General features: G+C 36.3%; 1 protein-coding gene across 8 annotated transcripts in view; it reads left to right on the top strand.

Moving 5' to 3' along the window:
- The window catches only part of TCF12 (transcription factor 12), a 382,275-nt gene that overhangs the window by 1,532 nt on the left and 363,605 nt on the right, over positions 1–17,138 (top strand). For 7 of the 8 annotated variants that reach the window (XR_007152836.1, XM_047861844.1, XM_047861848.1 and 4 more), the window contains exon 3: positions 908–980. Coding sequence is in view for 6 of the 8 variants with exons in the window: in XM_047861844.1 (XP_047717800.1) it covers positions 908–980 (73 nt within the window). In the remaining 2 variants the exon portion in view is untranslated. Of the gene's footprint in view, positions 1–907; positions 981–17,138 lie in introns of those variants that run through there. The other variant, XM_047861849.1, reaches the window with a different exon arrangement.

Genomic DNA, 17,138 nt, shown 5'->3' with positions numbered 1-17,138 from the left:
TAGTTCTCAGGGCTGGAGTCCAGCTCCCCCAAGTTGGACACCTGAACTTTGATGTAATGTCTAGACTTGCAGATTTAAAACTTTAATGCCAGAGGGGTCATTTGATTGAACCAGTTAAAAGGAGAACAATGTAACCATGAGCTTTGGTTGAGTCACCCTCTGACCCTGATGATTATTAGGGATTTTGAACTTTGAATGAAAAAAGAATATTATTTTTTCTGCACTCTATTTCCCTCCCTGAGATGTGATAGAATTTATGATATCTGAAAGATGTCAGTTATGAGAAAGTAAGATAGAGGCTAGAATTTCCAGTCTTTTTGGCTGAACACTTTTAAGTTCGTAAATTTATGTGTGTGAATGTGTATATGTATGTATATGTGTACATAAGTAAGGTATATGTATTTTAAAGTTTTTACCATAGGAAATGATTGACAAGAATAGCTTAAACCGAAGAAAGCCTACTGCCTTTATCTCTCATGGGCTGAATTCCTTTATTAACTGTTGTTAGGAGGCAGGACCAACACCTACTTTATAAAACTGGATTATAATGGATCTTTACTGTATGTAGTAGTTTCTTTGGGTATGATTCTGACTATGTGGTAATGTAAATGTGAGATTTTTGTTAGAAAGTAAAGGTGATGGACATAAATTTGTCATTTAAACTTAATAATTTTAGACTTTCTCATGTAAATGAGTGGGTTTTGAGAAAAGAATATAACCAATATTTCTAAGTAGTATTAGGAAATAATATCACTGAGTGTAATTGCCTTTGTGGGTCTGAATGTATATCTCCATTTTATCTTAACTTCCTTCTAAAATACGTAACTGATGGCTCTTGGCAGACTTTTGTTTGCAAGGAGTCTAGAAGAATTTCAGGACTAACAGATACATTTGGGTTATTTTGTAGATGTTTTCTCCACCTGTTAATAGTGGGAAAACCAGACCAACAACGCTGGGAAGCAGTCAGTTCAGTGGATCAGGTAAGATGGTATCTGAAATCAGGAACTCTTATTTTGGTGTTTGATACATGTTAGTAGAAAAATATGAAGTATTTTAATATCTTCATGCCATTCTGTTGTGTCCATTTCAAATTAGAAGCAAAAACAAGCCTCAGATGGGCTGTGGACTTTAGGATCCATTGATATTTCTATAAGAATAAATATCGATATAAAATTCTTCTGTTTTCCATGAATCTTTAAGTTGAATTTGTCTTCTTTGAGTACAAGGGATCATATCCTGCCTCTGTGTTTGGACAAGTACCAGAAAAAAGGTTCTGTGGTCCATGTGTGGTCTATATATAGTTTTTTTTAAATGTTTGTTTACATATGTATATTTTTAAATTTTGCTAAAATTTGAGCCTATTAGCATTATTAAACCTTTGTGTTCTAAAAATTTGGTAAAATATTATTGTATGCATATTGAGTCAAGTAAGAATTAGTAAGACTTATTTTAAAAGGTGGCTAATCCCTTGGAAGTCTGGAGCAAATTAAAAATTGGGACAGTTTTAAAAATGTTAAAGGAGCAAATGTTACAAATAAATGAATAGAAAGATTTATTTTCAAATGATATCTGTTAAGATGACTGAATTCTACATTCAGATTACATTAGAATAGTATTTAGAATAAGTTTAATAAGATTCCTATTCCTACATTAGCACTGTGGTCTTTAAATTTACTTTATAACCATTCTCCATTATTAACATTTATCTCATATTTCTTAAGTATGCATTTGTTTTTTCCCTAACTTATTTAAACTCATGATTTCAAAACTAAACAGTCCAGAAGCAAGGTCCATTCCAGTGTACAAAAGCTACAATTTTCTTTTTAAGTTAAACTTATTCCTTAGTTCTCAAAGACGAAAAAATAATGCCATGGACAGCGTCATCTTAAGAAAACCAGCTGTCAAATCCCTAGACTGAAATTTAGTAACTGCTCTTTGACCGGTGCTTGTATTTTCCCTAGTAAAATGATAGTTGATTTCTTAAGATACTGTGAGAGCAAAACACGAGGAAAGAAGGAAATGTCATAACCTAGAACATTTTTACCACTTTATATTTAAAAAGTGTTTCTATTTAAAAATAGTTCACTAACATAATTTATTAAAATTTTATTTCATGATGAAATTGCAGTTCATGGGTAAAATATAGCATGCTGTTTAACACCTCAAATAAATAAAATAAAAACACTTTAGCTGTTAAACATCCTAAAGGCTAATATAAACCTATTCAAAAGGATATGATAAAATATCAGTAGTTAATGTAGAAGAAGGCTATATATTTTCTTTACTACTGTTTTGACTGTATCTCAGTTTTTGCAACTAATAATTCATTTTCCAGTACTTTCAGATTTAGTTTGATACATAGAAGATACTTACTATATTTCCTTAAATAAGTAGTGATATTACTGTTTTAGTCTGTTCCAGCTTGAATTATGGAAAATGTATTTAACTGACATTCATTGATAAGAAGGACATGAACTTTAGAAAATTGGTATCAGAAATACTTTGGTTTTAGAATAAAGGCAATTATATTTTTTTCACTTTTAAAAATTAATGTATGATTTATGTAGTGTGTGAAATTAGAAAGTATTTGTGAACTTGGTTTGTATTATTATAAGCATGACATTGGAGCATTTGTGAGCCTTCTTTCTGTCGCTTGCATTATACAATGAAAAAATTATTTTTCAGCATTGCAGAAGTAGTCATACAGTATTTGATTCTTTGGAGTGGGAAATTTTTAATTTTAAAAGTGTTAGGTTTGTTACTTATCTGTTGAAAGTTTGACCTTAAACACGTGTTCAGTGGACATGGTAATATTTATTTCAGTGGTTTGTTTTAAATTCCAGGGAAAAAAAGGCATGACCTTTAATAATTAGTGAATAGATTTAAATTTTGGGGAAAGGACAATGGCATGAGTGATTATTTTATATCAGAGTGTATTGGTAGATAAAGATTTTCTATAGCCATTTTTTCTTGAAGAAATTGGTACAACAATATTATTTTCTTTATATGGTTTATTGCCATCTGAATTATCTTCTGTCCTGATTTTGAAAGATACATGATACGCCCTAATGCCAGTTTCTTTGCAGTATAAAAGGAGCTGAAGATCTGATTTTCTTTCTGAAGAACTGACTTAAAGATTAGAGGTTTTTTTGGTTTTTTTTGGTCTTTGGACTAACATTGTAAAACGCCCGTCTTTTGCCTCATGAAAACTGTAGTTGTGCGGTATAATTTTTTTTCTTATGTTCTTTTTGAGGATGACTTAATTTCACATTGGGCTTTTTTTGAGAAAAATATAATACATTTAGAATTTCTTTAGCTGAAAACCTATTTTGCAGTGCATAATTTTTTTTTTAATCTTATTCCTAAAACAAATAACATATAATAGCTGATACTTCTTCAGAAGTGACTGGAAAAAATGCATATGTATTTACTATTACTTACTTGACTGGAGAAATCTGTTACAATGCTATTTCTTTATCAAGGTGTACATTTTCTTGGAATTATGATCATAAGACTGAATTTGCCCCCTTGGTAGGACAGAGTCTGAGATGTTCTTATAAGTGACCTTGAGAGGTATTTCTCTTTGTAGGCGTTAAAAGTGAGGTACTACGTTAGAGGCCAGTGTATCAGGGGAAAACTTGATTAAAGGATTGGTGAAATGGAAGGAAGTAGTTCATTCAGGTGTTTAAGTCTGCTTTCCCCTCCCACTTCAGAATTTTGAGTGTGTGATACTGGGTTTAATTTTTAGTAGTTTTTTTTTTAATGTTTATTTATTTATTTTGAAAGAGAGAGAAAGAATGCTTGCGTGTGTGCAGGCGCTGCAGAGAGAGAGGGAGAGAGAGAATCCCAACCAGTCTCAGTTCTGTCATTGCAGAGGCTGACGTGGGGCTCAGTGTCATGAACCATGAAACCATGACCTGAACCGAAATCAACAGTCGGAAGTTTAACCAACTGATCCAGCCAGGTGCCCATATTTTTAGTAGTTTAAACGTTTACATGATACTCCCCAAATTTCTTTTATTAGCTTTTGAATCCAAGTAGTAAAACATATTGGAAGGAAGTGGGATAAATTCATTTTGTAAGCTATTTATATATAATGTGCCTATTTGTGTTTGATATTTCTAGAAAGTTATTTTAATTAGCAAGTAAAGCTTTACTTTTCGTTACTCAAAGCAGACTTTTGTAGCATGATAGATTTCTTCTTGCTCAAGAGTTTTGGAAATAATTGTAAGAACTCTTTACCAGCTCTTAATTTTTAAAAGGAATACAATTTTTCATTCTTAAGTTTCTTCCTGCTTTTTTGTGGGAAAATTTTTCACTTGTACAAGCTTTATGCTTTTAGAAAGTATTGATATAGAGCCAGAAAAATGAGTTGTTATTAAATTAAAATTTTTATTTTTTATTTTTTATTTTTATTTTTTATTTTTATTTTTTCAACTTTTTTTTTTAATTTATTTTTGGGACAGAGAGAGACAGAGCATGAACGGGGGAGGGGCAGAGAGAGAGGGAGACACAGAATCGGAAACAGGCTCCAGGCTCCGAGCCATCAGCCCAGAGCCTGATGCGGGGCTCGAACTCACGGACCGCGAGATGGTGACCTGGCTGAAGTCGGACGCCCAACCGACTGCGCCACCCAGGCGCCCCTAAATTAAAATTTTTAATTAAACTTTTTGTCTCAAGATAATTTAGATTCATATACATATGAAGGCATATATTCATATAATTTAAGAAACATTATAGAGTTCCCATGTATATGTTAGCAAGTTTTCCACAAAAGTAACATCTTGCCAAACTGTAGTACAATATTAGAACTAGGTTATTGACAGTGATACAGTGAGGATACCAAAACGTTTACATCACTGCAAGGATTCCAGGTGTTTCCCTTTTATATTTGCATCCACTTCTCAAAAGTAATTAAAGAAAATCCATGGTAGATTAGTAAATATCGGCTCATCCTTTTAAAAAAAATTTTTTTTTTTTCAACGTTTTAGTTATTTTTGGGACAGAGAGAGACAGAGCATGAACAGGGGAGGGGCAGAGAGAGAGAGGGAGACACAGAATCGGAAACAGGCTCCAGGCTCTGAGCCATCAGCCCAGAGCCCGACGCGGGGCTCGAACTCCCGGACCGTGAGATCGTGACCTGGCTGAAGTCGGACGCTTAACCGACTGCGCCACCCAGGCGCCCCACGGCTCATCCTTTTAAACATGGAGTAAGCTTTTCAAATTGTTGTAGTATTATTTGTAGCATTTGAAAAAAAGTCAAGAAAGGAAACCAAATGTTACCAACATGTGTTTTAATTGAACTGTAATATACATAGGAATGGTGATTTTAAGTAGAGGGTAAACTAGGTTTGCTCTTTTCATGTAAGGTATTTTAAGGTAATGAGCAGGGTGTGCTTCATAGTGTGTATTTATCAGTGTTAAAATTTGTAATAAACGTGTGGTAATATACGCTTGTTCAAATTTAATACTGTTATTTGGGTAACTGAACCATGTTGGACATTTGCTTCTGGCAAGTTCTGATGAATGAGAGTAACTGCATAGTCAGTAGGCATGTAAAGAAAAATATATTTTAGGATAAATATGGTCTGCTGTTAAGTGGCTCATTTAAGATAAAAGCTAAGTAGCAAAGGAGTCTTTTAGAGAAAAGGTGTATATGAAAGTTCCAACTTGGAAAAAAAAAATTAAAGACAAGATTATAGCTGTGAGTATTGAATGCCTTTTAGAACAGTCCCTGTAGTGTTCCTTTAAGTAGTCATGGCTTATAATGTATTTGAAGAACAATTTGATTAGATAATGAGACTTGCTTGTTATATACAGTGAGGCATATGTACCTGTAGTGAATTTTATTTTCATCTGTTTTCATTCACATTTTTAAAATCTTTTTCTAATGTTTATTTTTGAGAGACAGAACACAAGCAGGGGAGGAGCAGAGAGAGAGAGAGACGTACACACAGAATCCGAGGCAGGCTCCAGGCCCTGAGCTGTCAGCACAGAGCCCTATGCGGGGCCCGAACTCACAAGCTGTGAGATCATGACCTGAGCCGAAGTCACATGCTTAACCGACTGAGCCATGCAGGCACCTCTATTTTCATTAACTATTTATTTATTTGTTTATTTTTAATGTTTATTTATTTTTGAGAGAGAGAGCATGAGCAGGGGAGGAACAGAGAGAGAGGGAGACACAGAATCTGAAGTAGACTCCAGGCTTTGAGCTGACAGCACAAAGCCTGATGCGGGGCTTGAACCCACCAACAGTGAGATCATGACCCGAGATCATGAGCCGAGCCAGGTCCTGAAGTCAGACTGAGCCACCCAGGTGCCCCTTCATTAACAATTTAAATACGAGGTCAACTTTCTGTCTTTTAGGATATCCTTTAGTATATCTTTTTCTTTGAGTTTTAAAGTAATTGTTTTGGAATAGGAAGATGAAGGTGCAGATACCCAACTTTAAATGTAAAAACAATTGCTTTTACATTTTAGATTTAACGGGTGCCATTTAGAATAATCTCTTATTAAAGCCAGATAGTGTTTTCTGTTACTGAACAATTGGCAGTCATGCCTGGAATGTCACTGCCTGCTTAGTGTTGTGGAAGACTTGGATAGAACTCTCCCATAGGAGTGAAGTACCACTATTAGAGTCTCTTGGGGGGGAAAAAAGCTATTTCTTAGCATGTGGGATACCTTTAAAAAAAATCATTTAATAAAATTGCTTTTGAGTATAATTTGAATATATTTTTTTGGATGAGGTCTTTGCAATTAGAAATACAATGCTTTTATGTTTAGGGAATAAAATGAGAAGATAAAGGTTGAAATATGTCAGTTCTAAAGACTAATGAATGACTTTCTTTGTTAAATAGTGGAGCCATACATATCTCATATTTATTAGTTAATTGCATATTTATTTAGTATTTACTTTATGCAGATACTAGACTTTGTGCTAGTCTAGTAGCTTTCAAGAAGGTGGGAAATGGAGAAGGACATAGATCCAAAAAAGTGGAGGCATTCCATTTTCTTAAAAAAAAATATATATTTTTTACATTTATTTATTTTTTGAGAGACAGCATGAGCGGGGAGGGCACAGAGAGAGAGGGAGTCACAGATACCGAAGCAGGCTCCAGGCTCTGAGCTTTCAGCACAGAGCCCGATGCGGGGCTCAAACTCACAAACCGCGAGATCATGACCTGAGCCGAAGTTGGACTCTTAACCAAATGAGCCACCCCGGCGTCCCGAGGCATTCCATTTTCTAGATATGATGATAACATGTAAAATTGTGGGTTAAACTAATGTGACCTAAGAAAATATCAACAACTACATATTAATGTAGTTAAAATTGAACGTGTGAGAATAAGAATGTGCTGAGGAGTCAGGGAACTATCTTAAGGAAAACTCAGAGATCTTGAATTTAGAGTTCATTTTTGAAGGAGATATGGAAAATGAATTAGGGAAGAGAAGAACTGGCCTCCTAGATGTGGAGTAGCATGGAAAGATACCCGGAAATGGGATTTGACTTGCTCCAAGGTGCTATACAGTTCAGGGAAAGAGAAGCTGGTTTTTATTGATCGCCACCGCACTCCTGGAGTAGCTCATATTTACATACTATTATCTGGAGCCGACTACATATCTTCAAATCCAGTCATTGCTGCTTATTAATTGGGTGATCTTGGGTAAATTGCTTAACCTGTCTGTGCTTCTTTTTCTTAATCTGTAAAATAGGACTAATAGTAGCTATCCTCATAGAGTTGTTATGAATATTAATTGAGTTAATACAGGTAAAGCTCCAAGATGAGTGCCTGGCACCTAGTTAGCTCTGGTGGAGTGAATTGTTAGCGGTTAGACAATAGAATAAGGAAAGCATTTGTTCATTCAGGAGGCTAATGTGCTAATCTAGAGGTGAGCTGGTGAAGGTTGGACTTGGTATTAGTATAGGGAGTAGGAAGGAAAAATACAGAAGAAAAAGATTGACAGAATTTGAAAGATTGGATTTCGGTAGGTAAGAGAAATGGCTTAAGATTGCAGTTCTAGAATAACTGGAGGGTGATAGTGCTGAATTTTTTTGAGCACTTTTAGTTTCACACTACCTGGGACTCTTCTAGCTAATTTTGGAATTTATGAGAGAAGAGTGCTTGGAGATGAGTTAAAGATGTTGGTAAAAACAAACAAAAAATAGCAACTCTTTTTTGCCTATAAAATTAATAGTTATCCTTGAAAAGAAAGTTGGAGAACAGAAAAAGCAACAAAGGAAAAAAAAATCCATTATTTCACTGTCCGGAGGAGATTGTTACATTTTGATTTATTTGGTTTTTTTTTTTCCTATTAGTCCTATGTTTGCAAAGTTGAGATCTTAATGATGGTTTCATTTTATGTCCTCCTTTTTTATTTCACTTAATACTACGAACATTTTTCTCATCTTCTTAAAGATTCTTTTAAAACTTGATTTAAAATTGTGTGGTATTACATGGAATGGAGATAGCATAATTTATCAAATCCATTCTCTTACTGCTTGACATTTAGAGATTTTAATTTGCTTTTTGTTATTAAAAAAATGTGATAGTGAACACCTTTTTGTACACACGTGTATTTTTATCCACACTTCAATTTCCTTTGGATAGGAGATGTAGATTTTGTTTTTTAAATTTTTTTTTTTTTTCAACGTTTATTTATTTTTGGGACAGAGAGAGACAGAGCATGAACGGGGGAGGGGCAGAGAGAGAGGGAGACACAGAATCGGAAACAGGCTCCAGGCTCTGAGCCGTCAGCCCAGAGCCCGACGCGGGGCTCGAACTCACGAACCGCGAGATCGTGACCTGGCTGAAGTCGGACGCTTAACCGACTGCGCCACCCAGGCGCCCCTAGATTTTGTTTTTTATGCCTGCAAGTTATAATTAAAGTTAAGAGAGTAAATGAATACCCTTAGGGAGATGAACTCAGAGGGAGATAAATTATCAGGCCAAGGATTGATGACAATGGTGGAGTTAGATGTATAAAATTAGTGACTTTGGCTAATAATTTAATGTAAAAATACAATTTTTTATATATATATGGAGTATAAGATGCATTAGGTATAGATTTATATTTGTATATAAATTGGTTGTGTGGTGACTGGAGGGAATTCCTGTCATTCTTTGACTTGTGCTGACTGAAATGGAGTGGAATCTAATTGGAGTCTATCAGTGAGAGAGCCTTTAAATTCTTGACTTATAAGAGGGGTACTATCTGAGAGTGGGAGTAATTGGGTCCAGGAACCAAACAACTGGATTAGAATCAGTACTTTGCCACTTATTAGCTGGGTGGCCCTAGGTGACTAGGCAAATCATTTAAATGATATGAGCATACTTTTCTTTCTTGTGAAAAGTGGATGATACTGCCTACCTTCAAAATCTTTAAGAGGATCAAACAGGATTATATATTGCCTGCCATATAGCAGCTTCAAAAATGGTAGCTGCCATTATTATTGTGGCACCCTTTTAGGTAATACTAATGATAATATTAATAATGAATAGTAATATAACCAGAATTATAGCCAATGTTTATTGAACTATTATTGTATACCAGGTGTTGTGCTAGTGGTAGTGGGGGTGAGGAAATAGATACCCCACAAGAGTACCATATCAAAGTTGCTTTTCAGTGTCATAAAATTGTATGTATTGTCAAAAGTCTAAGAAGAAATCAGGTAGCAGAGTAGTTTAAAAAAAAAAAAAAAGTCCCTCCCCCCCAAAGAGTATTTTCGAAAGGTCATCAGGTACCTAAGAACCACCCGCCTTTATCTACTTTTTTTTTTTGTGCAGTTGATTTCTTCTTAATACTGTCATTTTGTAGACTAGATATTGAATAGTGCAGAATGGTGGACAGAAATGTGTACACCTTTTGAAAACCCTCTTCCATACTTAGGCATTGCCACTTGGATGTAATGTTTTCTCCATATTCTCTCCCTAGCTACTGGAAATTCTTTCTGGAATGATATGTAGTTTAAATAAATAAGTAAAATAAAAATTACGTGACCTGAGAGGATAGAATAGCTGGGAGACAGGTTGGAGAGAATGTTCAGAGTCTCTTGAGTAGAGCTTCTCCACTTTTTTCTTAATAGCAGAGGAGAAAGAACATAAACTCCCCTGGTAGCCTGAAGCAACACATTGCAAGTGAACAGAAGAAATCTTATCTTAAAGATTTATGTGCATTTTACTTTCTACTCCCCAGCACAAACATATTTGTTGTAATATAAATATGTTTTAATTCATCATTGAGTAAAACTGAGATTGTAAGAACATGCATTGTGGCTGGCTTATAGCATTGCCTTCATCCTATTTTGCTTTGTATCTTTGGGGTTGGGGTGAGGGCAGGGCGGGATGCAGGCTTATACTATGCTTTCGTTAGTGAGAAGCCCAGCTCTAGAGCGTAGTCTTCAACTGTCTTTATGTATTCGTGGATCTTTTCTTGCTACCACAGAGAAATTTGTTAGTAATGTCGCTTATCTTTGAAACTCTTGTTTTCTGTTTCCAGCCACATCATCCTGTAATTTCTTAACATGCCCATGACTTGAGAAGAAAATGCATATTTCTGTAGAGAGAGATTTGTATTTTTTTGTTGTTGTTTCTTGTTTGAAACGTGCTCTCTTTTGTTCCAAGTTAAAAAATGTGTTTTCATAAAGACTAGGGTGAGTCATCCAAGCTACTCTAAGCTGACTGGGGACATAAAGATCATATTTAAAGATGACACTGAAATGTAAACAGATTAGGGATTGGTTACTAATTTTGATTGCATTGGGTCGTGACTCAGGGATGAAATTTTTGGAATAAAATAATAAAACAATTTAAGACAAGGTGCAGGACAGAAGAGATTACTTTAAAAAAAAAAGGGGGGGGCGGTGCCTGAGTGGCTTAGTCAGTTAAGTAGTGTCTGACTTCGGCTCAGGTCATGATCTTGTGGTTCGTTGGATCGAGCCCCACGTCAGGCTCCATGCTTACAGCTCAGAGCCTGGAGCCTACTTTGGATTCTTTGTCTCCCTTTCTCTCTGCCCCTCCTCTGCTCACACTCTTCCTCTCTCTGTCTCTCTCTCTTTCAAAAATAAATAAACATTAAAAAAAAAAAAACTAAAAAGACAACCACTGCTATGCCTTACCATGTTTTTGGCTATTAAAAATGTTGGCTCAAGGTGTCATTTTGTCAGATGTGTTTTAGGTGCTAGGAAAGTGCCTGAATTTGAACTGAGCGAGTTTTGTGAATTTGAAAGATTATTCCAGTTACTCCAGTGAAATCTCTTCAGAGACATCACTCAAAAATTGGTTTCTTCTCTTCCAGTGGTTTTGCCAGTGAGCCATTGTGAGGCTTTGAAATGAGCAGGATCAACTCATGATTACTATTCCACCACTTCATTGGTGGTTAATGTAGGGAACACAGGTTGAACTTAATGTGATCACGCAGCTTCAGTCAATGAGCAAATGTGCTGCTGCTCTCAGCAAGAGTTGTGAGTAGTGGTGGAGCACTGCAGGGATCCCTGCTAGGAGGGAATTACAGTCATCAGGCTTCTCAGTCCTTGAGGCATATGCTGTTTTGAGGTTGTTGAGAATAAATAAAAGGTTTGCTGTACCACTAGAGAGAAAAAAATGCTAGGCTTCACTTTGAACTTATGGCAGAAGCATGATTTGGCCACAAGTTAATTTAGGGAATCTGAGTTTGTGTGGGTCTCAAGGAGCAAAAAACCTGAGTTAGCAGGTCCTCTTAGGTTTTTACTGTTCGGAAGCCCTACTATATCCAACTGACTTTGTCACTTGGTCAGAGGTTCATTGCCTATCTGTTTGGCATTGACATGCTAAGGCTTTATAATATGTTTTGCAGTGTTGGTCCCACCTTAAAGTTTAAGGGGAACATTGTTTCATGTCCAGTCTCTTGGTGGGACCTTATAGACAGCTTGAATTGATTATGCCTTTCTAAGTAGGCAAGTAATTAGAGCCATTTAAGACCCTACTAAATATCCTAAATGTCTCATCTAAGTATTGGCTAGTTCTTTTGTTCTATAAGGGATAGCTTTATTTTTTTATTTATGTTTTTATTTTTATTTTTGAGAGAGAGATGGACTATGTGTGAGGGAGGGGCAGAGAGAGGGAAACACAGAATCTGAAGCAGGCTCCAGGCTCCAAGCCATCACACAGAGCCAGCCCCATTTGGGGCTTGAACCCACAAACCGTGAGATAATGACTTGAGCCAAGTCCTACGCTTAGCCAACGGAGCCACCCAGGCGCCCTGCATAATTTATTCATTATACGTCAAGACCACCTTTTACCTGCCAAAAGTCCACAATATCTGATCTGTAAATTTTGAAATCCAAAAAGGTCTGAATCAATTTTTTTTTTAAATTCAGCTTAAATTATTTGTCAGCTTTCAGTGGCAAAATCTGACCTTATGTGAAGGGAGGCCGTTGACAGTCTGTTTTCCTAGCTCTTTTGTGGTTACCAGGTGCTGAAGTGATTTGTAACCTATGGTATGTACACTGTATTTCTTTCTTAAATTTGAAAAAATGAATTTTAAAATCCACCTGTCCCAATGGATTTTTGAAAAGGTTTTATAGCTCTCCCTCTTGTGTATGTCTCCCAGGTATTTTTTACAATTCAAAATAAGAATTTCTTTTTTGGACTAAAAGTCTAGACTGAATAATTTATTATATTAAATACAGAAAAAATAATGGTGGTGGACTTGTTAACATAGAGGAAATTCTTCTTGGAATATAGGTTTTTCAGGCTGAGCTTTGTGTTTGAGTATTGTGGCCAGTACATTGATTTAGAGAATCAATTTCTGTTTTGAAGAGAGATACGCTTTTTCATCTTTTGGACCAAAGAGTGTACTGATATTTCCCTGGTCAGTTTGCATGGAAATTTTCAGGGTGCTAGTAGAAGATATATTTACATACAGATATACAAGCCCACATAAAGATAATTATGTATATAATATATAAAGCTAACACTGATCACCTTCAAAAGGCAGTCTCAACCCTGACATACCCAGTTTTAACTGTTGGCTGGGAACAAATAAGAGAAGCCTACCAAGTTATTTCCATGAAGAAAAGGAGGAGCTAAAATACAGTTTCGTATGGGACAAATGAACAAAACCAGTCTTTGGTAACTTTATTCTCTCCTTTTATTTGGTTAAAAGTTTCCATAGATTAGTAGCATAATGTTTATTCCTGCAATATACTCATTAAAGGCATCTCCACTGAAAACAAGCTGTGATTCTAGTGAGTGTGTGAAGTTTTCCTCAGGAGCCTGTCATTGGCTCAGTCGTATTATTGATAAAAACTACGAAAGTAGCAGTGAAACTAGTTTGTTGATTATCTGTTTTGATAATCATGTCAGGGGCATGTCAGTTGGCCATTTGGATTTTTCTGGTTACCTTACAAACCTGTTCCCTGAAGTGTTCCCAGTGATGCTGTCTTGAAACCATGAATACTTAAATAAATAAGCTGAATTAAATAAATAAACTTTAATAAATAATTGAGTAATTAAATCCACTTAAAGTTTGCAGGGATTTGAGATGCTTTCCTGTAGGAACCCAGAACAGGCTATACAGCCAGTGTCTCTCTTGCCTTCGTATTTACATAATTTCCCTTGTAGTGCCACAAAGCACAGATGGAGTTTGGCTCTGGAGGCTTGCTAAACAAGTTGTGTAGCAGTAGTACTTTGTCCAATGAATGACTGAGGGAAGGAGGAGTTTTACTGTTAAAAGACTACTCTTTTAATGGTAGAAGTATTTTGTAAATACTTACTCATACACTATTCTCTTCATAATTCTTATAGGAAGTTGGTAACTTCATTTTGCAGAGGAAATAGAGAAATCAACAGTGATACACATTTGCCTGTGGTTTCTTATTGCCCCTCAGAAGTAGCAAACTGATGAGTTGTAGTTGCACCTGCACTGATACTAATCTCCACAGGGCAAGGTTTGTCTTGAGGGGGAATTTAATATCTCTAGAAATCTTTAAAATTTGTTGTTGTAACAGGAGACTTAACTGGTGTGATGTATTCTCCAAAAGAAAGTGCTTCAAAATTTATTTTTATTAAAAAGAAAACAAAATAATCAAAGCCTTCATACAATAAAAAAAATTAAGGTATTACAAGATATTATATATAAAAAACTACAACTTGAAATGTCTTTAGGAGAGTGTAATTCTTTTTGTGCATGGTCTTATTGTCCAGCTGTCATCAGACTTTGTGCCTTGGGAAAAAGATGGAATTTGATAGTTGTAAAATACTGGAATATTAACAGCTATTATTTAGTTGAGGTCTAAGAAAGAATGGTTGCTTCATAGTATGGAGAATTCTTTATTTTCACTTCCCCCTTTTCAAAGATTTAGTGTTTATTTAGTTATAAAGGCAAGTAAAAGCAGATGGAAAATAGTTATCCCAAGGGTAGTTTAAAAATGCTATTAAACATACAGAAGAGATTTTAATAAAAGTTGTTTAAATTTAATTTTGGCAACAGAACTTTCAATGCATTAAAATGAAGATACTTGTGCTTTTATTGTATTGAATGGTGCTGATTAGTCCATTTTGTATTTTCGTTTATTTAAAGGTAGACTGGGCTTTCATTTTGTTGAAGGGCATCTGTAGATATTTGACAGAGTACCTGGTAAAGTCTGGTTGTTTTTCATTGGTCTTTGTAAGATCGTTTGTTTACATTTAAGGTGGTGGAGAATAGAGACACACTGCTGTATATTGGAAAGAGGAGGGGTTTGGAGTCACAAAGTTTTGGTTCAGTGTTGTCTTTATCATTTACTAGATCTGTGATCTTAGGGCAGTATGTTAACTTCTCTCAGTCTGTTTATCTTATGTGTAAAATGAGGGAAATAAAAATATTGCCTTAAGGGGTTGTGATAGTGATCAGGTTAAGTAATTTTTAAGGAATTTCCTTTCTAAAATGTGGAGACTTGTGGTTCTGCACAGATATTGGTTGTCCTGTTATGTCAGGTGGCATAGCAACTCTGGAAGGGATTCTAAGCTTGCAAGTATATATGGAGAGAATGACTATTTATGCAAAACTCATACATTTCTGACAGTCACTTATTGAAGATTATTACATCAGGTGAATGCTCAAATTTTCTAAATTCTTCAGATGAATTCTTTCTCTCTTTGGTTAGATGGGTGATAGTGAGGCAAGAAAGTTAAGTTCTTACACACATTCTTTGTTAGAATTTTAAATTATATCCCAAACCATAGAGCTCTCAAAATTAGTATCCCTGAATCCTTTTTTTTCAGCTTAGTTGTTTTAAATGTTTGTTGAGGATCTCTTTTAGTGACAAGGTTAATCCCAGGCTTAAGTAAGTGTGACAGCTGAATAGTTCTTAGGAATACTCTGCTTTTGCCTTGTTTGATGAGCACTAATCTGAACAAAATAATCTGAACATATTTTTAGTTTTTCAGAGAGAGAGAGAGAGAGAGGGAGAGAGAGAGAGGGGCATGAGCAGGGTAGGGACAGAGAGGGAGACACAGAATCCAAAGCAGGTTCCAGGCTCTGAGCTGCCAGCACAGAGCCCGACATGGAGCTTGAACCCATGGACTGGGAGATCATGACTTGAGCCAAAGTCAGAAGCTTAACCAACTGAGCCACTCAGGTGCCTCTCTTTATTTATTTTTAATTAAAAATTTTTAAGGTTTATTTATTTTTGAGAGAGAGAGAGAGAGAGAGACAGAGTGTGAGTGGGGGAGGGGCAGGGAGCGTGGGAGACACAGAATCTGAAGCAGGCTCTGAGCTGTCAGTACAGAGCCTGATGTGGGACTCGAACCCACGAACCACGAGATCGTGACATGATCTCAAGTCGGATGCTTTACCGACTGGGCTACCCAGGCACCCCATTTTTAAAAAGTTGTTTTAATGTTTATTTTTGAGAGAGAGAGAGCATGATCATGGGAGAGACAGAGAGGGAGACAGAGAATCAGAAGTAGGCTCTGTGATATCAGCACAAAGCCTGACATGGGGCTCGAACCCGCAAACCATGAGATCATGACCTGAGCCAAGGTTGGATGCTCAACCAACTGAGCCACCCAAGTGCCCCAAGAGTTTAACATTTTAAAGATTTAAAAGCATGGGATCTAGTGGATTTGGTATATTCCTGAGTGAGGACAAAAGAGTGCAAGGCTGAAGTTGCGACATGCATGTGGAACTTCCATCTGCTATATGCATGTGCTTGAAGCAGGAAGGGCTGTCTTACCCATAAATGACAAGGTATCAGGGCCTCTAGCTATCTGATGATGCTACTGATTGGGGTTTATGATTAGGGAAGATGAAGGCTTCCCCAGGTCCTACTACTGCCCCTTTCCATTTAGTGTGCTTGTCTGGCTATATAAAACACATGGCAGGGCACCTGGGGGTGCTCAGTTGGTTGAGCATCCAACTTTGGCTCAGGTCATGATCTCACAGTTTGTGAGTTTGAGCCCCACCTCAGGCTCTGTGCTGACAGATCAGAGCCTGGAGCCTGCTTCGGTTTCTTTGTCTCCCTCTCTCTGCTCTTCCCCTGCTCACATGCTGTCTCTCTCTCAAAAATAAATAAAGATTAAAAAAATTTTTTTACAAAATAAATAAAACACCTGGCTTACCTTTTATTGGGAAATATTGGGGCTTTCCCTCTTTGTATGTATGTGTTTACAAGATTGTGTTGTTTAGAATTTTTCACTTTATTTTATTCTAAATCAGCAAATCCAAACTTTATAGAACTCAGAGCTGGTAGGCCTATTAGGGTGGTTTTGATGGAGGTTTGTGGACTTGTGGGCTCCATAGGAGCTATTTATTAAGTATTCTGGATAAGACAATGACTAGGTTTGGGTTATAGGATGATTTGACTGTCACTTAACTAGAGTCAAGAAAGTTCTGGGGCTTTCTGTCTCTGCATTCCCCATTGTAATAATTCCTCATGCTTTCTTGAAAAATCTGTATTAAATTGCAGTGATGTGAGAGTAGATGGTGAGACAGCAAAACGAAAGAACATGGGAATGGAGATTGAGGGTTTCTGAATATAACTTCTCAGAACCCTGGGGCTGGGTGAAATAACTTATTTTTTTCCATAGGTAATTGATGGCTTCCTCATTCCTGCTGCCAGCTCTGACCTGAAAACTTCACTGCTAGACCTTGCAGTAGTCTCCTCGCTGGGGCTC

Source organism: Prionailurus viverrinus, chromosome B3, assembly GCF_022837055.1.
Source record: "Prionailurus viverrinus isolate Anna chromosome B3, UM_Priviv_1.0, whole genome shotgun sequence".
In the NCBI taxonomy this organism is placed as follows: Eukaryota; Metazoa; Chordata; class Mammalia; order Carnivora; family Felidae; genus Prionailurus; species Prionailurus viverrinus.
The sequence above is the reverse complement of the archived record's forward strand: the minus strand, read 5'-3'. Positions and strand labels throughout refer to the sequence as shown.